Source organism: Tiliqua scincoides, chromosome 1 (assembly GCF_035046505.1).
Source record: "Tiliqua scincoides isolate rTilSci1 chromosome 1, rTilSci1.hap2, whole genome shotgun sequence".
Taxonomy (NCBI): Eukaryota; Metazoa; Chordata; class Lepidosauria; order Squamata; family Scincidae; genus Tiliqua; species Tiliqua scincoides.
The window spans coordinates 281027454-281050540 of NC_089821.1; the positions used below are offsets into that span (position 1 = coordinate 281027454).

The following is a 23087-nucleotide window of genomic DNA, read 5'->3' on the forward strand; positions in this document are numbered from 1 at the left end:
AGAGAGAGAGAGAGCCATGCCCCTTCCCATTCAGCACAACTTGAACTCAGGACAGACACAAAAATTTCCCAAACTGAACAAAAAAAAAGGGAAGCAGAGCTGGGCGGCGTGTTGAACTGCTGTTCACTGGTGTGAAACAGCAGTGCAATCCAGTATAGGTGGGACCTATCCACCTCGCATTGATACGAGCAAGACCCGGGATCAGAGAAAAGTGGAGGAATTTGCACGAGCGCTTGAGGAATCTCTTCCAGGCCCGGTCGATGCAAACGCATCCAACAGATGGGAACATTTCAAGAATGCCGTTTACAACACCAACTTGTACATAAAAATAAATGGGTAAAGAAAATTTAGTGGGAAATTTAATTCCAAAATAAGAAGGGGAGCATTTACGCTTAGCCTCCCTTAGAAGGCAATCCCAACCTTGAATTAATAGCTTTTCAACAAGCAGCAAATGGCGTCTTCCACTGAATTTTTCTAGTGACTGTAGACCCAGCTCACATATTTTCATATTAATGTTGTTATTCCATTTTACCCAGCAGCGTTCTTCTGCTGCTATTTTTGTGAAAATAGGAAGATTTTCAGCAATTGTAAGCCTGTATTTAAATCCGATAATAGCTTTCCAAATCAAGGTTGAAATCTTTGGAAGTCCCAATTCCAACCATATAACTTCAGAGGCTATACATGGGGGTAGGGCTAAAAGCTTCCGAAAAAGGACTTGCTGGAGTCGCTCAAACTGTTCTATTGGTCCCAAAAACCAGATCGGTGAGCCATATAACATACGTGGCAATACCATTGCTTTATGTGCCTTTAGGAGTGCTGGCACGTACTGTCCTCTGATGTAAAAAGATTTTCTCAATGCTAGTAGCGTCAATTCAATTTTCCCCTTAAGATACTGTATATGTTTGGACCATGCAAGGTTACACTACTCCAAGATAGTGAAATTCATTAACCAACTGCAACTTGTACGGGCCAATTTTCCATCTTTCACCCAATGAAATCAATATACAGTACAAGTGATTTTAGCTTTTATTTTGTCATATCCTATATTTTTCTTGGATGTCCTACATTTTGGGGTGCTTTGTCCTCTTTTGTGATTATGACCTCTTGTCACCCTGGTCGCAAAGGCCTGGTGAGGTGGGCGAGTTTCGCAAGTCTTCTGGGCAGTGGGCAGGCATCCTATGGTAAGGAGTGCCAGGGGTTGGGGCCGCCACAGAAAAGGCTATGTTCTGTGTGCATGCTAAGGAGCGTCAGCTGATTGCAACACCTGGAGTAGAGCCCTTTTGGAAGATTTCCTAGGTGGGTTGAGTGGCTGGCAGCAGGCAGTCCTATCAAAAGCAGAGCCCAATCCTATGCATGTCTACTCAGGAGTATGCCCCATTATAGCCAATGGGGCTTAGTCCCAGGTAAGTGTGGATAGGACTGCAGCCTCATAGTTCAAGCCTATGCATGTCGACTCAGAAGTAAGTCCCATTAGAGTCAATGGGGCTTACTCCCAGGAAAGTGTGGCTAGGATTGGGCTGTCAGGCACTCAGCGTGCGCTCAGGACCACTTGGCCATGAAGAAGCTCCTCCTTCCCTGAGTGGAGGGAGAGGCACTCTGCACACCCTCAGAGGCGCTCTGTCTTGGCTCCTAGCATTTCAGCGGGCGTGGCTGGTGATCTTGGGACAGGGCGGCGGCTCCGCTCCTGCCGCCCGTCCCTCCGCTTTCGCTTTCGCTTTCGCTTTGCGGCGCCATGGAAGGAGCCGAGCAGGGCAGTCCCGGTCTCCGCAGCGGGCGCCCGCCGGCTTCTGCAGACCAGGAAGGCTTGCTGGAGCTGGATCCTGCCCGAACAGAGGCGTCGGAAGACCGCCCTGCCCAGGCACGAGGAGGCGGGCAGCCCCCCGACGAAGCCCCTCCGTCTCGGTGGCGGAGCCAGAAAAGCCCGGCCTCCTCCTCGGAAACGAAACCCTCGGCGGGAGCCTCCCCTGCGAAGGTGAGAAGACTGCCCAGGGCTGTTTGGTTCAGGTCTGGACGAAGAGTCTGCAACTCGCACCCCGCACTCTCGGTATGCTCTGAGGCACCTTTGCTAGGTGCCAAGCCTGGCAGTGAGAACAAATTCTGGGGCGAAGAGACCCCTGAGCATGTACAGAGAGCCTTCCGCTCCATACATAGCACTCACTGTTGTGTTGGTGGAGTGAAGTCATTGCAGTGCGCCCTCAAAAGGGCAAGAACTTCCCAGCCACCCCCAGGAAACCGACCACCACTGGAAGAGGAACAGACCAGAGGTGCAGGTCCCCCTGTCTGGAGAGGTGGTCCCCATCTGCTCATCACTGTGTCAGTGCCCACCGGGGCAGGGGGCAGGCACATGATCATGTGCAGACTACATTGAAGCCAGGAGCCCTGTGCTCCTGCTTTAAGCGCACACCCTCCTCCTGCACCAAGAAGCCTAACGTTGGTGTAATGCTGGGTGAGCCATGGGGGGGGGGAGTGTGCCAGGTTCGAGTCCCACCTCTGCCCTTGATCTGTTTGTAAACTGAACACAGCTGATGTGAGAGGCAGCTCAATAAAGCTTGCTGAGTGCTTGTGAAATGGGCAATGCTATTTAAATGATGGTCATACACGCCTTTATGAGGACCTCTTCTCTCTTCTGGCTCAGCGTTCTGCGTGAACTGGTCCCAGCCATGGTAACGCTGGTTTTCAGCTTGCTTTTCATCTGCGTTGCTCTTAATGGGCTGTGTCTTTGCTCCAGCATCTAGGGCAAGATGAGCCAGGTGGCAGAAGCCGTCCAAAGGCTGGGACAGCACCAAGCGGGGCGAATCAGGAGTCAGAGCAGGTGAGGTTTTTGGGCCTCTTCAGCCTAGAAAAGAGACGCCTGAGGGGGGACATGATTGAGACATACAAAATTATGCAGGGGATGGACAGAGTGGATAGGGAGATGCTCTTTACACTCTCACATGATACCAGAACCAGGGGACATCCACTAAAATTGAGTGTTGGGCGGGTTAGGACAGACAAAAGAAAATATTTCTTTACTCAGCGTGTGGTCGGTCTGTGGAACTCCTTGCCACAGGATGTGGTGCTGGCATCTAGCCTAGACGCCTTTAAAAGGGGATTGGACGAGTTTCTGGAGGAAAAATCCATTATGGGGTACAAGCCATGATGTGTATGCACAACCTCCTGATTTTAGGAATGGGTTAAGTCAGAATGCCAGATGTAGGGGAGGGCACCAGGATGAGGTCTCTTGTTATCTGGTGTGCTCCCTGGGGCATTTGGTGGGCCGCTGTGAGATACAGGAAGCTGGACTAGATGGGCCTATGGCCTGATCCAGTGGGGCTGTTCTTATGTTCTTATGTTCTTAGGTACCTGAAAAGCAAACACTAGAAGGAAGGGGTGCTGCAGCTGCTGTGAACCACCCGATTCCAGGAACATTCACTGTGCCTCCGTTGGCAGTTCTTGGCCTGCCTCATTCTGTCTCTCATGGCTTGATGGATGGCAGCCAAATGTGTGAACCGCCTCCACAGGGAAGCATTGCATGTGAGGTGAGATTGGGTGGTATGAAAGTCCTCTGCAGGGCACTAGATCTGCGATGGAAGTCACTGCATCTTGTTGTGGGTCGTCCATTGAGCAAAGTATGTGAGAACCACCATGTGGATCTAACTCCTGAGCCAGCATGGGATCTGCTGGGTTTAAGCACAGAGGTGTTGTTTAGTGGGAAGTCATTCAGTTTTGTTTTTACTCTTTGCACGTATCCCTTTGTGTTTCTGATGCATGTGGAGAAAAGGAGCCATGAGGAGGGCAGAATGCCACAGGTTTGGACAAGATACCACTAACTTAGAAGAAAAGGTTGAGCAAATTCATGGATGGATTTATCAGCGACCCTGATGACTACATGGAACTTCCATGTTCTGAATGGCAGTTGCTTGGAGATAACTGGTGGAGCACCCTCATCATCACGTTCTGCTTGTAGGCTTCCTGAGGGCACATGACGAACCAGTATGAGAAACCAAATAATGGGCTAGAGGTGCCCCTGGTTTGATCCAGATGGGCTCTGTGTTCACACTTTATATACATTGCTTCGCATTGCTTCTGTATTTCTGTCCACTGTTAGGAGCCACCTTGGTGGTCACTTATTAGGACCAAATGACAACCTACATTTATTTTAAATAAAATGAACATGAGACAACATGTTATCTCTTGTGAAGCCCTGAAATCTAGTTTGAGGAATTTCCCCTGATGCCCCGAGCCTTGCATATAGTCTGGATTCTTTCCTCTCTTGCAGGTTTTGAGGAACTCCACTCATCCCCTGGCTGTGGAAATTCTCCAGCTCCTGGAGAGGTTCACCCAAATCGTTGCCCAGCTGCTCACTGAGAAGCAGCAAAGTAGTCAGGGTGACCTGGTAGTCCAACTGTCGGCTGAGAACCAGCGGCTTCCGCAAGAGCTGCAGGAGCTGAAGAGCAGCCAAAGGGCCCCAGTACCCCAGAGGGCACCCCGTAGTCAAGCTAACCGGAATCCATTCAAACGGAACACAGGTAGGCAAAAACAGCCAGGTTGATCAGGGTTAAAGATAGGGGCTGAAATTTTTCTTTTTTTAAAAAAAAAAAGTTTGCTCCTTTTCAACCACAGCTCTCAGAGCAGTTTGCAAGAAATTTTAAACTGTATAAAATTTAATGCATTTCATATTAAAATATAGTGGTGCCATAAAAACACATTGAAAGGTGGGAGTTCCATATAATCATTATGATTATTAGTGTTAGTGGTTCAACTCCTGCACTGTTCCAGAGAATGGGAAGAGCACATGAATAGCTGCTGGACGTTTGATCCAGTGTCCCAAATTGAACTGATTAAGCTGGACTAATCACCACTCCCCGGTTCAGATTAGCAGAGAACTGAACTGCAACGTTTTAGTCTGCACTCCTGCCAAGAGGTGAACCGCCCTGTCTCACATCACAGGCTGTGCACTGTACTTTCACCAGTGTGTCTGTAGGGTTGTGGGGGAGGGGGGTTATAGAGAACCAAAGAAGACTAGGCCATGGTTGGACTCCATTTTGTGGAGTGACCTCCATTTTGAGAAAAAGAGCTGAAGTTACTAAGTACCAGCATGTGGTAGGAAGTCAGGGAAGGTGCAAGGACACTATAAACAAAGAAGGTTAGCTGATGGTTCCATCTAGCTTTGTTTACAGTGTAAACAAAGAAGGTTCCATCCAGTGGGAGGTTCAAGGACATTGCAGTCACTAGGGTTCCATCCAGCTGAAGGAGCAAGGTCACTACATAAGAACAGCCCCACTGGATCAGGCCATAGGCCCATCTAGTCCAGCTTCCTGTATCTCACAGCGGCCCACCAAATGCCCCAGGGAGCACACCAGATAACAAGAGACCTCATCCTGGTGCCCTCCCCTACATCTGGCATTCTGACTTAACCCATTCCTAAAATCAGGAGGTTGCGCATACACATCATGGCTTGTACCCCATAATGGATTTTTCCTCCAGAAACTTGTCCAATCCCCTTTTAAAGGCGTCTAGGCTAGACGCCAGCACCACATCCTGTGGCAAGGAGTTCCACAGACCGACCACACGCTGAGTAAAGAAAGATTTTCTTTTGTCTGTCCTAACCCGCCCAACACTCAATTTTAGTGGATGTCCCCTGGTTCTGGTATTATGTGAGAGTGTAAAGAGCATCTCCCTATCCACTCTGTCCATTCCCTGCATAATTTTGTATGTCTCAATCATGTCCCCCTTCAAGCGTCTCTTTTCTAGGCTGAATAGGCCCAAACGCCGTAGCCTTTCCTCATAAGGAAGGTGCCCCAGCCCCGTAATCATCTTAGTCGCTCTCTTTTGCACCTTTTCCATTTCCACTATGTCTTTTTTGAGATGCGGTGACCAGAACTGGACACAATACTCCAGGTGTGGCCTTACCATCGATTTGTACAACGGCATTATAATACTAGCCGTTTTGTTCTCAATACCCTTCCTAATGATCCCAAGCATAGAATTGGCCTTCTTCACTGCCGCCGCACATTGGGTCGACACTTTCATCGACCTGTCCACCACCACCCCAAGATCTCTCTCCTGATCTGTCACCGACAGCTCAGAACCCATCAGCCTATATCTAAAGTTTTGATTTTTTGCCCCAATGTGCATGACTTTACACTTACTGACATTGAAGCGCATCTGCCATTTTGCTGCCCATTCTGCCAGTCTGGAGCGATCCTTCTGGAGCTCCTCACAATCACTTCTGGTCTTCACCACTCGGAAAAGTTTGGTGTCGTCTGCAAACTTAGCCACTTCACTGCTCAACCCTGTCTCCAGGTCATTTATGAAGAGGTTGAAAAGCACCGGTCCCAGGACAGATCCTTGGGGCACACCGCTTTTCACCTCTCTCCATTGTGAAAATTGCCCATTGACACCCACTCTCTGCTTCCTGGCCTCCAACCAGTTCTCAATCCACAAGAGGACCTGTCCTCTAATTCCCTGATTGTGGAGTTTTTTCAGTAGCCTTTGGTGAGGGACCGTGTCAAACGCCTTCTGAAAGTCCAGATATATAATGTCCACGGGTTCTCCCGCATCCACATGCCTGTTGACCTTTTCAAAGAATTCTATAAGGTTTGTGAGGCAAGACTTACCCTTACAGAAGCCATGCTGACTCTCCCTCAGCAAGGCCTGTTCGTCTATGCGTTTTGAGATCCTATCTTTGATGAGGCATTCCACCATCTTACCCGGTATGGATGTTAGGCTGACCGGCCTATAGTTTCCCGGGTCCCCCCTCTTTCCCTTTTTAAAAATAGGCGTGACATTTGCTATCCTCCAATCTTCTGGCACCGTGGCCGTTTTGAGGGACAAGTTGCATACCTTAGTCAAGAGATCTGCAACTTCATTCTTCAATTCCTTAATAACCCTTGGGTAGATGCCATCAGGGCCCGGTGACTTATTGATCTTTAATTTATCAATGAGGTCTGAAACATCTTCTCTTTTAACCTCTATCTGACTTAACTCCTCGGTTAGGAGGGGCCGTTCAGGCAGCGGTATCTGCCCGAGGTCTTCTGCCGTGAAGACAGATGCAAAGAACTCATTTAATTTCTCTGCCATCTCTAAGTCTCCTTTTATCTCCCCTTTCCCTCCCTCACCATCCAGAGGGCCAACCGCTTCTCTGGCGGATTTCCTGCTTCTAACATATTTGAAGAAGCTTTTATTATTCCCCTTAATGTTGCTGGCCATGCGTTCCTCATAGTCTCGCTTGGCCTCCAGTATCATCTTCTTACATTTCTTTTGCCACAGTTTATGTTCCTTTTTATTCTCCTCATTAGGGCAAGACTTCCATTTACGGAAGGAAGCTTCCTTGCCCTTCACAGCCTCTCTAACTTGGCTGGTTAGCCATGCGGGCACCCTCCTGGATTTAGTGGAACCCTTCTTTCTTTGCGGTATACACCTCTGCTGGGCCTCTATTACTGTTGTTTTAAGCAGCCTCCATGCACTCTGGAGAGATTGGACTCTTTTTACCCTCCCTTTCAACCTCCTTCTAACCAGCCTCCTCATTTGAGGGAAGTCCGCCCGTCGGAAGTCAAGGGTTTTTGTTAGAGATTTGCCTGGTATTCTTCTCCCAACGTGCACTACAGTTAAGAAGACTCCATTCAGCTGATGACCCACCACTTGGGCTAAGTGATTTGACCTTTTTAGTGACTTCAGGACACTCAGTGACTTCATTACATAACTCAGTCAGGAATTTTCAGGCCTGTCTCCTGATTGGATGATTGATTGGGCAAGGGGTATAAAGATAGGATAACATCAACATCAGAAGATCAGAGCATCTTCTTGACGCTTCGGACATGTGAACTAGCAACGCTATTAAAGCTAACTACCTTGTAAGTGGTAGGCTTAGTTAAGTTCAGGAGTATAGCTTCATTTTTTTTTAATGTTGTTGGCATCCTTCAGTCTCAGAAGACTATGGTGTCACAATCTGAATGGTGGCTCTGGAACAGAGTGTCCTCTCCAGTGCGCGAAGCCTGGGTAAAGTGGGTATGGAGGATAGGCTGTTACCCATGCAGCAAATCCCCCCTCTCCATGTCGCTTAAATGGTCCAATGGAAAGGCAAAGGCCAATACGGTTGGTTCCAACAGCGTTGCAGGAGTTGCCAGAACGTGACTGTGTTCAGCCATGAACTGCCTCAGGGACTCCGGCTCCTGATTTTGCCTCGAGGTTGACTCCTGAAGCCTTTTCCATAACTGGATGTAGCCACAAGGCAGTGGAGGTTTGGGATCAGAGTTTTCCTTCTCTCAGATGAGCTGCCTTCCCAGGCTGACAAGTCCCATCTACCCGGTGGCTGTTTAGTCGCCTCTTACGACAAGTACAGCCAAACTCAGGGCCTATTCTTATCCCCAGCCCCCAGGGGAATGTATGTCTTTATGTTTTTAATGTATGTCTGTTAAATCTCTAATGGTCTTTTAACAGTTACAGTTACAGTTACAGTTACAGTTAAAGGGTACATCTCTTTATAATTCTTAATAAATATACTTAAGCTATAAACTTGTATGTATTTGCCATTCTAAATTCAGTCTTGCTACTTGGGCACTCTACTGTTTGGGTTATGCTTTACAGCAGGGGTGCTCACACTTTTTTGGCTCGAGAGCTACTTTGAAACCCAGCAAGGCCCGGAGATCTACCAGAGTTTTTTTTTACAATGTTCGCGCCATCATAACATATAACATTTATGTGTACAATGTATGTTGGTGTACATTCATACATTGAATGAGCCCTTGAACCCCACTGAGTATAACAGGACTTACTCCTGAGTAGACATGCCTAGGATTAGGCTGTGAGGCTGCAATCCTAGCCACACTTACCTGGGAGTAAGCCCCATTGAGTGCAATGGGCCTTACTCCCGGCGTTTCCTCCCAGAGGCGCCTGAAGGGGGGGTCGGCACTCCGCGATCTACTCATTTTGCCTCGCGATCTACCGGTAGATCGCGATCCACCTATTGAGCACCCCTGCTTTACAGCTTTTACTGGTTCCCTGTAGTTAGGACCAGCACTGCTTGTGGAGCTAGTCATAGCTGAGAGGCCATTCAGTCCTTTCCTGTCTGTGTTGAGCTGTGTTCCCTAAGCTGGTATTAGGCTGTACAAGCCGGTGAATTTACAGGGGGGCACTTCAGACGTTTCAGCTGTGAAACTAGTCCCCCCCCCTTCCCTTCTCCCAGTATTTCCTGTGCAGCTCTTGATCACTGGAGAGACCAAAGGACGTGAAAAGGATTTCATGGACGATGTGACTCGGCTCCTGGCTCGCCAAAAGGTCTCACTCCAGGTGGAGGATTATCAAGAGAATTCTGAGCAGTTTCTCCTGCTGTTCTGCCCAATTGCCTCCCGCATAGGCACTGACATTGACAATGCTCTTGAGGGGCTCAGCAGTAAGTAGTGGTGCTTTCAAGCTGGCGGGTGGGGGGTTGGGGACATTTATGACTACTAGGAAACTGGGGAAGAGGTCTGCATCCAGGAACAGGGGCAGTCTGTTAAGGATGGCAGGACCAAGGGACTGGGTGTTGGGCTAAAGCCAGAGAAGGATGACTGCCGGGCTGCAGCTGGTCTTTCTGGTGTCCCCTGAGGGCCAGAAGGATTTGTTGTCCTAAGGAGAGGACATTCTGGTTTTCCCCTTTCTTCTTCTCATTTGTTTTCCTCCACCTCACTGCATCAGTCCGAAGCTACAAACAGGCACAGCATAATGGCAGCCTCTGGGTTCCCTCCCTGTCTGCTCCTCAAGAGACCCCAGATCTTGCTTCTCACAATCACCTACACTGGGCCTCAAGGCCCTGATTCAGCAATGTGCCATTTGCACATGCGCTCTCCTTTGGCATCACTTACCTCTCAAAGGTCCCACCTCCTACTCCTATTCTACTATGTCCTTTTATTCTGGCTCTGCCCAGGCCTCCAATGTCACTCAGATTTCCTCTTTCAGGTATACGAAAGGCCCTCCTGGTTGTCTGCCATTTTAAGCCGAAGGGCAGCGTCCAATCAATTGTCAGCAGCAGGGAAAAGGTGCAGCATCCCGCCCTGGTGACAACAGTGCATGCCTGCTACACCATTCAAGATGGCTTCTACGACTGCCAGATGAACAAGGAGGCTGCGGCTGCTGTGGCAGCTGCCATTGCCAGAGAGCTGAGGGGAGACTGAGCAGCTCTTGGTATTCCATCTTATGCAAGGTGGGAAGAAAATCTGCCGAGGAGGGAAGGGCCACAGACTTCTCGGGCAGTTACGTGGCTTACTGAAGTGCATATTTACACAGAAAGTGAAAAAGGAAATTAAAATTACAATAGAAATTACAAAAGGAAATTAAATAGAAATTACAAAAGGAAATAGAAATTACAAAAGGAAATTAAAATTACAATAGAACCAAGACAGTTAGTATTAAAAGTTTGGGGGAAAATGCAACCCAATTGGATGCCAAAATTTTCTAAATGGACCCCACTTGAATTTTTAAGTGAGGAATTTAAAAACATTGAAAAAACTTTTTGGGAGAAGTTAAAGGAAAAGGGTTATTTTAGAGTGAAGGATTTATACAATCCTCAGGGGATATTGACTCCTATACAAGAATTATTGGAGAAAGTGGGAGGAAAATACTGGTTAAGGATCTTGGCTTTATATATTTTAAAACAAAGATACTCCCGATTTTTGAATGAAGAGGATACTCAATTTGAAAAAATATATAGTCTTAGAGAGGATAATAAAAAGGGTATGGCAAAACAGTTATACAATTTAATGAATAAAGATAGAGATTATATGATTATGTTAATACAAATTAAATGGGAAAGAGGGGGAATGTCAGTACAGGAGACAGAATAATGAAAGGAATATTGGAGATTAGAATGGAAAAATTTAGAGAATTGGAGATGAAATTAATATTGAAATGGTATAGGACACCTGCCCAACTGGCTTATATGATTAAAGGAAGGAATTCAAATTGTTGGCACTGTAGGAGGGTAATGGATTACTATGCCCATCTTTGGTGGGAATGTTCTAAGGTAATTGATTTTTGGCAATTGATATTTGAAAAGGTGAAGGAATTATGTAACCTTAAGCTGGAGCTCTCTGGGATTTATGGGAGTTTTTGGAAATAATAAAGTAATAAAACATAATCAGGATTTATTCAAAGCTATGATTCTAGCTACCCATGCAGTTATAGCATATGGGTGGAAAGATGCATCAAAATGTACTGTGGAAAAATGGTATTTATATGAATGGGTACAATCAGACATAGTATCAATACTGAAACAGGATAACACATGGGAAGACAAGAAAACCGAGATAAAAAAGAAATGGTTCAGATATATAAGATGGGTAAGGGAAGGGGGGGCCTATACTGTTATAATGGATAAAATCCAAAAGGTGTGCTTATGGCTGCAGATATAAATACTTAATGTTAATGGTCGCTGTTCATGGGGGGAGGGAAAAAAGGGGGGGAAAGATTGTTGATTTATGATTAAGTAAATATAAGTGGAATGTATACTTTAAAAAATTAAACATCAATTAAAAAAAAATTTAGACCTCCCAGTTGCTCACGGGCATGTGTCCAGGGCAGGCCATGAAGGCTATGAGCTTCTAGCCAGTTTAGTCTTGGAATTAAGCACAGTTAAGTATTGATTGTTTGTTTTATACCCCTCCTTTCTTGCAACTGCCAATCAAAGCCCCAAATCAAACTGGGAATGTGTCAAATCTAAATTATCAGAAGGAAAATTCTGAGCAGACAGATTCTACCAGGACAAGCCCAAGACCTCCAAGACACATCAAGGGGTGTGTCATGCTGCCCGCCCCTCCCCCTTGCTGATGTGTCAACCTCTGCTCCTCCCACTCCCTGAATTGGACAGAAAAGAGGAAAATGGAGGAAGGGAGGCAAGTGCTGGGCTAGGACTCTCTAGCCCATCACTCTCCTCTTCCCCCATTCTTCCCTTTACACTCTATTCCCATCCTCCTTTTCCAAATGATAGAATAAGTGTATGTGGAGGAGCATTGGAGGTGAGCAGGTGGCTGGAGGCAGGTACCCCCTGCCAATCTGCTGCCTGAGATGACCATCTCAGTTGGCCTCATGGATAGGCTTCTGCAGTCTAAATGATGGAATTGGAATTAGATGTCAAAAGTGCAAATTTAGGTGCTAGCATTTAGGTTGCCAATGGTTTGGTACCAAAGTGGACACTGTAATGTACGTACATGCCCTGCCTGGCATCCGGGATTCAAATGTTTGGCATTACCTGTAGACTGGAGTGTTTTTTGTAGGAAAAAGCATGAATGGCTTTACAAAGATTGACTTGTGTCTCAGACATAAACATGCCTTTTGTCTCTGTACCTCATGCACACGTATGCGTACTCGGAATGAGTTGCTGGCTAAGGCAACCTAATTGTGGTGTGACTTTTCACTTAATTTGGGTAACATTGGTTGTGTGGCTGGGGATCTTCCTAGTTGGGTGATGTCTCAGGGTTCTCACTCTCTAAACGTTCTGGTCCCTAAGGTTGCAGAGCAGAGCTTAAATTGTGGGTGCCTATCTGAAACCCTTAGGAGTAGCTGTGGACAAGGTTGAACAGGCAGTGCATATCCCAAGTATTGCCACATGGCAGTATTCATAGCACTGCATGCTTGGCTGGAAATAGAGTGAAGCTAGCAGCTAGGCTACTAAACAGTTACTCAGAAATATTCCGTTCAGAGACTGGAGTTCATCAGATTGGAGTTCATCAGAGAAAGGCAAGAGGCTACCTCTTAAATCTTTTTTAGAACCCTTCAAGTATTCTTCCAGTTTGGCAGAAGTACAGGCAGCTACTGACCAAAGGTGGTGTTCATGGAGCATTTGGACAATGGCAGAGGCACCAATACTGTACAAGCATTCTTCCCTCCCCCAGGGCAGCTCCCGGAGCTCCTTGGAAAACCACTCCAGAGGGTAGGATGTGGCACAGGAGGCTGCTGTGGGAAGGGGAAAATTCCTGACACCTGCATGGAGGGTTGGTTTGCAGGAGCAGAGCTGCTAAGCACAGCTTATGATCCAACCCATGTTTTAAAGAACTCTCACTGGCTAGAAACTCTCACTTTGAGTGGGGGAAAAGTGCACATTGGCCCAATGGTTTTCTCTGTCATCAAGGGTAGCTGTGCTACTAAGACAGCCCCCTCTGTCTTTTTCAGTATTTATGTCAACCATGTGGTTTCTCTAAGAAAGGAATTGGCAGGTGTTGAAGGTTTGTTGATTGTGACTTGCTAGTGAAGATTTGCTTTTTAAGATATAGATCAGGGGTGCTCACACTTTTTTGGCTCGAGAGCTACTTTGAAACCCAGCAAGGCCCGGAGATCTACCAGAGTTTTTTTTACAATGTTCGCGCCATCATAACATGTAACATTTATGTGTACAATGTATGTTGGTGTACCTTGAGCCCCACTGAGTATAACAGGACTTTTATTTTATTAAAATTGATGCTTTCCCCAACAAGTTGAGTGCCCTCTCCCCATCATACATACACTTCGTTCTCCTTGTACTGGCGCAGGATCTGGTTGACCACTGACTCCATAAACCCAGGGTCATCTATGTTTCCTTGCACCGTCAGGGACAGAGGGTCCAAATCAAAGAGCTGCACATTCACCTGAGTGACAGGTGCTTCAGACAGGTCTGTAGTGGAAGAATTTGTCTGCACCTTGGAGAAAGAAAAGGTGTGCCTCAGTAGCTGTGGGGTGCAGCTGACCAGGAAGAACAGCCACCACACCCCATCTCTCCCAACTGTGCATCTGTACCCCACTCTTCAGCACAGGTGTTCTCCAGGGCAGCTCAAAACGTTACGTGAACCATTAGCGTGACATCAAACCAAAACATGGGTCAGAAGATGCTAGCGACTGAGCCAGTGAGCTCTGCATGTGGACCAAGTGTTTCAGCCCTTTGCCACCCCCAATGCCACCCCCATCACACACAATAGAGGAGCAGGGTGTAAAGGAATGTGACACAGGCACACACATACACACCATGATGACCCGCAGAGACTGATTGCCATTCAGGGTATGGTTGGCCACTTGAGATACCCAGCCAAACTGCTTGTTGAGCTGGTCAAGTAGGCTTGTGGTGTTGAACATTTCCTCTTGGAAAGACCTGAGGAGGTCATCATATTGCCGGGTCAGTCGTTCAGCTATTAGCAGGTGGTCCTTGAAGTGGTCCCTGAGCAGGGTCTGGTCTGGATCCGTCTGGGAACAATCTGAATGAAGTTTGAGGCAGGAGGAAAAGGGTAGAATCAGAAGAGGGAAAAGACCACACTTGGGAAGCATCCAAAGCACAACACCCCTATCAGTTGAGTTCAGACCTGCACATCTCAGGCAGGCTCACCAAATCCCAAGTATGGCACACGTCAGCAAAATTACCCCAAATCCATTGCTGCTCCCAGGTCCAAGGTGAACTGGGAAGCAGGCTGAATTCAAGAGCAACCTAGCAGAAACTGGATTCCATGCTCTGGGGTCACATGCCAAGCAGGTTTGTGGGTTCTGTGTGAGGAGCATTCACGCACCAAGGACCAACAGTCCAGGCACATGCAGTGCTAGGCTGCACAGGAAGGGACCAAGGACCCGAGTCTCACATCCCCTGCAGCACAGCTCATGAGTTGCCCAGCATCATTCTTAAATGGGACCCCAGTTATCAAACAGAGAACGAGAGAGGCCAAAGCAGACCCACAGCTTGCAGAGAAATATTTGACGTTATATATTTGATATATTTTCACCTATATAAAGAGATGCCAAGATACAGAGACTGAGCCTCCCTGGACCACTGGGAGAAACATATTTTCAGTCAAGGACTCCTGGTTGGTTATGAAAAAAATATTTTTACAAGGTATTGCGACAGCACCTCTCATTTGGCAAATTTAAAGTGGGGCACCCAGGATTTAAGGTTTGCCATTTGAAAGCTGAAGGGGCACACAATGCCTATAGTGCCCCCTGAGAATGTGAGACAGCTATTTGGACTAAAGGCCAACACAACACAGGAAGGCTGAATTCCCTGCTGCTTCTGGTCTTGACTTGTGTGAAGCTGCAGAGCAGGGGCAGTGTCGGAGGGCAGCCAGGTCCGGCACTGGCCAGGGGTCCGCAGAAGTCCCCCTATGCAGCCACCGGCAGCACAAGCTCCTCAACCAAGTCATGTGCCCTGTAACCACCTTGTCCCACCTCCCCCATCTGCACCTGTGCTTCTGAGACTCTTGCAATGACAGAGGCCTCCAAGATATTCCAGTAGTGGGTGGGGAGGCCTGGAAACTGCTTGAGCACTGCTCCCACAGTGCTGCCAGAGTGCTGAGGAAGAGGGGGTCACCCAAGTTCATCGGGGGGGGGGGGAGAGTCACTGCACATACACCCATGCAAGCACTTGCAGATAAAAGCCACTGGCTCAGCCAACCCTGGCTCCACCACTGGAACAGAATTTATGCAGCCTGGGAAGGAGCCCAACCACTGGGCTGCATCTGCTTTGCTTGGTTATCATCCTAGGACTCCAAGAGCCATCAGTTGCCTGCATAATTTAGCCAGCTCTAAAAAAAAAAAATCAGAATATTTCTTTGCTCAGAACTGGGACTACCTTGAATGTTGCTCATCTCCCCACTTCTGCTCAATACAACCTGTCTCATTCATGTCTGAAAAGGAGGGGGGGTGGAGCAGATGAGGAAAAGGAGGAGTGGAGGCCTTTCCTGTGTGGTGCCCAAAGTCCAGAACTCTCCCCCTAGACATGGGATCATCTTAGGTGCCAGCTGAAGTTGCGGTTTACTGGTCTTAAAGATCCCTTTTATTGGTGGTGGTTTCTAAGCTGCTGACCCCACCTGTTGCAGGGCTCTCTCCTTTATTCAGGCAGTGGATCTTCCAGTTTGCACTCTGCTTGCTTGCTAGCTGCCTTGAGGGCTTTTGCATCAAAGCTCAATGCCCATGGGGTGCCTGCTGAAATGCTCTCCTCACTGCATACAATCCCAGCAACTAGGTGGAGCTAACTGCTTTGGGTCTCCAAGCCTTGGCAGCTGCTCCATGGCAGCTGGGTAGAAAGGCCTCCCTCCTTCTGCCAGAGAGCCTGGAGAGTTGTGGCTGCCAGCAAAGCACTGGTCTGGCTCTGTCTGGCCACTTCCTGCAGTCCCTCCAGTTCTGTTTTCCAGCTTTAAAATGGTATCCATTAAATCCTGCCCTTCTGAAGGTCCCACATGGGAGGTGCTATCACAGCAGAAAGGCAGAGTCTTGATGGCAATGGGAAACAGATCCACCCTAGGCTGGCAACTTCTCCCTGACTGACTCACCTACATCCAAGATTGCCTGGCACTTCTCACACTTTTCCCTCAATCTCAGGCAACCTGCAGAGTTGCGCCGGATCTCACGACACACCATGCGGTCATCACTGGGATAGGGTGCCACTGGAAGAGATAAGCAGAAAGCAGCATCACCGTGGGGCTCCTGACCCCCAGGCCTCTCAGGTACATTTGAACCCCTGGCCAGTATTGTCACTCAAACCCAGATTAACTGGGCTTCCCCTAGCTTTAGAAAGCGCTGCAAGAAGGGATATCAGTGGTCTACCATACAGCGGTGTATCATAAGGATGACTGAAGATGGCAAGTGAAACAGGGCTTTCCTCATGTAGGGGTCATAGAGACCTTTGGACTAGGCACTTTAACCAGTTGTCCAAATCCAAGTCTTCACCACATCAGAATCTCTCCAGTCAGCCTGCACATATGGCACCTTGCAAAAGCCAGAATTGGGAATACAGTGGCACACCTTGTTCCACAATGCACTCTAGCTCTTGAAGGCTCTTTCCATAGTTGCAACATTCCCAGACGCAGGCTAGTTCAGCAACTTAACTAGCCAAGACAAGCCCATTCCCCAGATCTGCTCAGTAGCCCATGGCCTTTCTTCTCCTGCAAGGAACCTACCCAGGAAAGGTCTCCGGGTTCCCTCGAGCCACTGGCCATCCTGCTCCATGGCCCTCTGAGCTCCCTCAAAGAGGCGCTGGGTCATCTCAAAAAGTGGCTGGAAGAGCTGATGGAATTCCTGATGGTGCTGGAAGTTGCTTGGGAAGAAGGAGAAGGCAGGCACGTTCCTGGCAATGCGGGAACCTGGGAACGGGCGTTGGATGCTGCGGACTGGTGCCCAGAAAGCATCCCGGAAGCCACCAAAGGGTGACTGGAAGAAGGGGGAGAAGCGCCCATAGACCTGTGTGCTTTTTTGGAAGAGGTCGTCCACTCCCTCTTCCACCACCGCATAGCGTTCCTCCAGATCATCCAGCCGCTGGCCCTGCTGTTCGTCCACATCCATCAGGGAGTCAATGCGTTCCCCATTTACCCATATGGAGAAGGGAGAAGATCGGTTCAGGAACTCCTCCAGCTGCAGACAAGCAAGAAAACTTCTCAGGCGGCTCAAACTGGAACACAACAGGAACCCAGGGGGCCTCCCAGCACTGCTACCAGAGAACCCAGCACCATCAGTTATATGGGACAGCATTCAGTTACCCAGAAGATTTGTACCCCACCCTATCGGGCACAAAGCTCTTAGAGTGGCTGACATACAATTAAGTGCAATTACACAGAGAAACACCAATGACAGCATGAACCAGGTTCCCACAAAGCTTCAGAACTCAAAAAAGTCACAGTGAAGGTTTTCATCTGGTGCTGAGCAAGCACCACATTCAATGCCAGGTGAACGCCCCTGGGGTGGACAGTCCAGGGCCATAGCAGAGAAGGCCATCTCCCTGGGACATCCTCTTACTCTCTGCAGGAAGAGTTTAGGGGTTGGGCAGCCTTGAGTGAGAGAAAGCAGCCCTTCAGGGAGCCACAAGGAACACAAGATGTAGTCCTACACTGGGGTCAGGGGATTGGTACACCTAGCCTAGTACTGTGCTTCTGGCAGAACAAAGACCTGCCCCTCTGCAAGATAGGTGTGCTGTCATGGAGACCACTGTTGGTTTCTTATCCACCGAAACTCACAGGAAAATTAAGAGGCAAGACCCTCCCAGAACACCAGGGAAAACATGGAAGATGTGTGTCCCACTGACCTACGCCTTCTTCTGTACCACACTCCTCCCAACCACATGGATCAGCCGAGGCAACATCTCAGATTTTAAGGCACGACCTAATCCCAAGATGTCTGATATCCAGGGAATAGACAGGCCACAGCGTGGCTAGTTCACTCACCTGCCTTCCAACCAGCCCAGCACCACTGTGGCATGTCCTAGTATAGAACCTCATGCAGGTCTGCTTCAGGCAGGGCTTGCACTCCTCCCAGAGAGCCAACATGGTCTCATTGCAGACCTCTGTCTTCTCAGTCAGCTGCTGCTCGGTCTCCTTTGCACGGAGGAGGGCCTCCTAAGGAAGAAACTGGGCTGTTAGTTCTTGCACTGGGCCTTCACAGAGAAGACAGCAGCCAAAGGGAGGACAGGTAGTGACAAATTCTCCTTTGGCTCACATGGATGAGAGAGGTGGAAGGATCACACAGATACCCTCACTGTTTAAAGCTGGCAGGGGAGGAGATGAATCTAATGCCCATGTGTGCAATTTTTGAGTTGTACTACCTTGAGCATCAACACCAAGTACAGGGCCTTGATTGGGTGATGTCCTGACAGTGCCTTGAAGAGGAATGCTCATGTGCAGTGGTTCTCAAACTGGGGCATCGCAGCGATCCAGCCAGAGAGCCCTAGCCTCTGCACCCTTAAGGGGTGGGAGGAGGGAGGCAGCAACATGATCGCCAGAATGGTGTCGCTGTCAAGGGGTGCAGGGGCTTGCTTCCACTTACCAGAGACTGGAGCAGGCTCCCAGGGGGTGCGGGGAGCCCCACACCAGCCTCCGCAGGGCCCCCCAAAGCACGCAGGCACTCAAAGTAACGATCGCAACCCACTTCCAGTTTTCAGTCTCAAAACCAGAAGTGGGTTGCAATCATTATTTTGACAGTTTGCGCACTTCAGGAGGCCCTCCAAAGCGATCATGTCACTGCCTCCCCCGTCCCCATGCAAGAACTTACAGCAGGGCTCAAACTCCAGGGGAGTTTGAGAACCGCTGCTCTTGTGGGAGAGATGCTGTCTCTAAACACACACACTCCGCTCTCAGGAAGAGCTGTCAAAAGTTATATGAAAGGGGACACAGAGAAGTAGTATGTGCCTTCAAAATACTATTTTGTTTTCCCACACCATAATTTGTATACATCAAGTTAGGACTTCAAAGGGGGGGAAAAATCAAGCCAAACATGAACACATGGAACAGCCACTTTGTCCACACACCAGAGTGCTTTATGTAAAGTCACTTTAAGTTTCCCAGAATGCCAGCTCCACCCCAGCACCTGTACATACACCCTTGGTTCAGGGCCTCACATCACCATCTTGCGCATGCATCCTAAGGCCATGCACTGATCGTGATAAGGACTTAGGAGGTCTGGTTGAGGGTGAGGAGTTAACCTCTTGCCACTTTGTTTTTGCAAATGTTGGTAAAAGACAGTACCCTGGCAGCACAATCAATGAGTGGAAAGGTTATGATTCAGCGCTGAGTCATATTTCAAGCTGTGCCAGCCATAGATTGAGACGCCTGAAGGGAAACTATCTTGTCTCCTAGACCTAGAACAAATGACAGGCAGACCTCCTTCTTCTTCTTGGTGTCTTCCAAGGCATTCAGGATGTCTCGGTGGTCTTTGTCGGCTTTCTCCATGAGCGTTTTCATCTGCCTGACTCCATTGATGGCGTTCTCCACCTCCCTGTCAATGTACCTGCTTCCTGTTATAGACATTTCTGGGGAAGAAAGAGGTGGCTGCTGAGAGAGGGGGAAGTCACCTTCACAGCATTCTAGAGCAGTGGTTCTCACACATTTAGCACTAGCAGTAGCCGCCCTGGGTCCCTTTAGGGGGAAGGGCGGGATATAAATAAAGTTTATTATTTATTATTATTTTAGGACCCACTTTTTAGAATAAGAATCTGTCAAGACCCACCAGAAGTGATGCCATGACCGGAAGTGACATCATCAAGCAGGAAAATTTTTAACAATCCTAGGCTGCAATCCTACCAACACTTACCCAGGAGTAAGTCCCATTTACTATCATTGTTAAGAGAACAAGTCTATAATTTCCCCAAATACAGTCACATACTATGGTAGCATCAAGTCTAATATATTTTTTAAAAATTGAAATGAATGGGGACCCACCTGAAATTGGCTCGCAACCCACCTAGTGGGTCCCGACCCACAGTTTGAGAAACACTGGTCTAGAGAATGTAAAAAACATTATAATTAACCCCTGCTAATTGGGTAAGAGGCACTTTTTCAAGTGAGCGCTCCTTTTTTTAGCAGGGGAAGAGTAACTGGCCCACCTCACCCCAGCACTGTCTGTTCTAGTGGCTGTCTGCTGGTATTCATTTGCATATTTTAGATTGTGAGCCCTTTTGGGGCAGGGAGCCATTTAGTTATTTGATTTTTCTCTGTAAACCGCTTTGTGAATTTTTAGTTGAAAAGCGGTATATAAATACTGTTAATTATAATTTCACTGAAGGCATTTCCATGTGCCAGGTTCACAGGAAACTAAAAACACATGACAGCAACAGGGAGGGCTACATGATCTTGTATATGTGCCATCACAATCAGAGGCTCAACTGACAATGACACACAGGACTTTCTTTTCCATGGCACACACCTGAGGAACTCCTTGCCACAAGAGAATTGATCCTCCTTTATAATGTTCTCTGCAAACAACTGAAAACCACGCCTTGCTGTGACGCTAGGACCAGAACCTATGCAAGCAGCACCTACCACAGGAACCCAAGCACAGACTTTGGTCTTCAGAGGAGGCCCTGCGCCATGTTCCACCACTGGTAGAGGTGCAGCTGGTGGGCAGGGCCCACTTGATGGTGGCACCTGCTGCCCCTAGGGACCCAGCCGACCTCTGCCAGGGCGGCATCAGATATACTTCTTAAAAATATTGGTGAGACATGCATTTGCTGAGGGTGCCCTTTGAGAACTGCTTGGGAGTTTATTACCACTGCTGTGGTCCATTTGTTCCAGAAATGGTTTCCTAATTGTTGGCTGGCTGGCTGCCTTGAGGGCCCCATCAGGGATAGACAGGCAGGTAGGACAGAAGGCTTTTAAGAGATAAAAATAGAAGAAATTCTCTGGACTTTTATTGGTGGCATCACAAGCACCAGCAAGTCTCCATTATGCTTAATCTCCCCCAGATGGAGCTCTAGACTCTGTCTCATTTGCTGGACCATGTCTCCATTGCGCAACTGGGCACCACAAGAACATGCTGTGCCCTAACAAGGCAAGATATCTCCCCCCCCCCCCATGAGGAAGAGTGAGTCACTATTCCAGAAAGTGACCTCATGGGGCAGGTGTCTGGTTGAGCAACAGTGCCTTAATGCTGCCAGCATTTCTTGCCGATGTGGGCGTTCAGTGGTTTTGTGGTTGAACAGCCATTATGGACCTAGGATTAGCCTAAGCAAGCTCTCCATCCCACATACCTCCTCACTCCACCAGGCTTCCATGCCCAAAATAAAACTGCAAACGTTCAAAATAAAACTGCAAAAAGAGCCAAGTTCAATTCAAATACAAATGTCCTCCAGAAGCCCCTTTTACAGTATTTACCCACCTCAGAAAACCAACACTTCCACCCTAGATGCCAGAACTCAAAATCTGATGCGCGCACACACACCTGCCTGTGAACGTATTTGGAAGCAGGCATTGCCTCTGTGCTAACTCTACACTCAGACCTCCTACTTACGCTCCAACTTCTCAGGAACAAGGCAGTGGCCTCCCTCCCAGGACGAGAGAAGCCCCAGCAGTGGAAGCAATAAAGTGGGGGTCATCATCTTGACAGAAGGGATGCCAGGTTTCTGCAAAGAAGAAGGGGAAAAAAAGATAGTCAAATCAACTAAGGACATTTTGGAGGGGACACCTCCTATTGTTTTGTTCCTCTTCTAAGTGGTAGAATGTAGAAAGATCCATTTGGTTTGGAAAAAGTGCTGCAGATTTAATAGCACCATTACAGGAATCCAGTTCTACAAGTGGTCTTGGGGAGAAGGAGTGGACGGAGGGAAAACAAATGCAGTCCCTGTGACCCATCAGCCTCCGAGCACACCAGCCTCCTTTTTCCTGAGCCCTAACTTCCAGAATCAGATACAACCAATTCAAAAATCTGCTTCTGGCCCATACTCAAGTCTACAGCTCCTAACTGCCAACAGAACGCAAACAGTTCCAAAAGGAAAGCAAGCCAGCCAATGAAGGGACCGTTTCGCCAACAGGTGCACATTTCTCATTCACGGTGATGAGACGGACACTAGCCACCAAGCAACCATGATAGCCAAATGACATTTGTTGGATTCAAATTTGTAAGCTGCATGGTGTTCAAATCAGGAGGCTGGTTTGGAGAAGTCTGCGGCCAAATTGTTCGCTCCAGTTGCTCCTGCTGAGATTGCCCTATTGCGTGCCAGCTGCCACTTCTGGCAAGCAGGGGGCCAGCGGAGCTTGTACATGGATGAAGTTGTACTTAGGATTATATATGCAACAGCTTGTCAAAGGTTTCCCAGAAGGAATTGTACAATTTGTTTCTCAATCATCATCAACGATAACCAGTCTTGGAGGAGCTCTGTAAGAAAAGACAGTGTGCAAAAGCTGACATGACCTTGAGCACATGATTTGCTCTGCTATGGGCATGAACCCAACCCAGGCAAGCCAGTGCTCCATCATCCTGCCATGCAGGCAATTCAGGAGCAAATCACAAGTGAACGTATTGCTTTCCCACCAAATTTCCTTTACTGCATTCATAAGCTCTGAGTAGCATAAAGTAGAGAAGCTTCTGTTCGGTGGACCCCTTTGCAACACGACTGCCTTTGCCTCAGTTTCTACAGAGGGCTGTGCCATCTGACCTCCACCCTGCCCCAGTGGCCAGGTTGAAACAGGCAAAAATATGCAAGCCAGCATTTGCCACCCCCCTTTAAGTTTCCTAGTCTTCCAAGGTATTTCCGGCATTGTATCTTGGCCTCCTTCCAAGCAAGGCTAATGTTTCCCTGGTTCCGAGAGACGTTATACAATGTGTTCGCTGCCAGCCTATCCACAAGGGCACCTGATAGGGGCCTGCATCAGTGGCGGATTGTGAGGAGTGCCTTTCATCCCAAGTCTGCCACCATCTCCCTC

At 48.2% G+C, this 23087-nt stretch overlaps 2 protein-coding genes across 3 annotated transcripts; one reads left to right on the top strand and one right to left on the bottom strand.

Annotated features, from left to right (window-relative positions):
• Window positions 1-1726: 1726 nt before the first annotated feature.
• Window positions 1727-11095, top strand: LOC136650195 (uncharacterized). 2 transcript variants are annotated; one of them, XM_066626737.1, is made up of 6 exons: window positions 1727-1972; window positions 2729-2812; window positions 3339-3518; window positions 4259-4508; window positions 9167-9373; window positions 9919-11095. In XM_066626737.1, the coding sequence occupies exons 1-6, from the start codon at window positions 1733-1735 to the stop codon at window positions 10131-10133; spliced, it is 1176 nt and encodes a 391-aa protein (XP_066482834.1). In that variant the 5' UTR covers window positions 1727-1732; the 3' UTR covers window positions 10134-11095. The 2 variants fall into 2 exon arrangements, with proteins under 2 accessions (XP_066482834.1, XP_066482835.1); XM_066626738.1 differs by lacking the exon at window positions 2729-2812.
• Window positions 11096-13445: 2350 nt separating this feature from the next.
• LOC136647935 (clusterin-like) lies at window positions 13446-21783 on the bottom strand. Its single transcript, XM_066623830.1, has 7 exons — window positions 21676-21783; window positions 19551-19699; window positions 18120-18290; window positions 16863-17313; window positions 16236-16349; window positions 13951-14177; window positions 13446-13628 (listed from the first exon to the last, which is right to left on the bottom strand). The coding sequence occupies exons 1-7, from the start codon at window positions 21761-21763 to the stop codon at window positions 13446-13448; spliced, it is 1383 nt and encodes a 460-aa protein (XP_066479927.1). The 5' UTR covers window positions 21764-21783.
• Window positions 21784-23087: the final 1304 nt, after the last annotated feature.

What these genes read in the sequence shown, in the direction of transcription:
- LOC136650195 (XM_066626737.1), top strand. Translation starts at nt 1,733, where the DNA reads ATGGAAGGAGCCGAGCAGGGCAGTCCCGGTCTCCGCAGCGGGCGCCCG. An exon ending in CGAATCAGGAGTCAGAGCAG is followed by an intron (nt 2,813 to 3,338) that starts GTGAGGTTTTTG and finishes TTATGTTCTTAG; the next exon opens with GTACCTGAAAAGCAAACACT. An exon ending in AGGGAAGCATTGCATGTGAG is followed by an intron (nt 3,519 to 4,258) that starts GTGAGATTGGGT and finishes CCTCTCTTGCAG; the next exon opens with GTTTTGAGGAACTCCACTCA.
- LOC136647935 (XM_066623830.1), bottom strand. Translation starts at nt 21,763, where the DNA reads ATGATGACCCCCACTTTATTGCTTCCACTGCTGGGGCTTCTCTCGTCC. An exon ending in TGTTCCTGAGAAGTTGGAGC is followed by an intron (nt 19,700 to 21,675) that starts GTAAGTAGGAGG and finishes TTTCTTCCCCAG; the next exon opens with AAATGTCTATAACAGGAAGC. An exon ending in CTGGGCTGGTTGGAAGGCAG is followed by an intron (nt 17,314 to 18,119) that starts GTGAGTGAACTA and finishes GCTTGTCTGCAG; the next exon opens with CTGGAGGAGTTCCTGAACCG.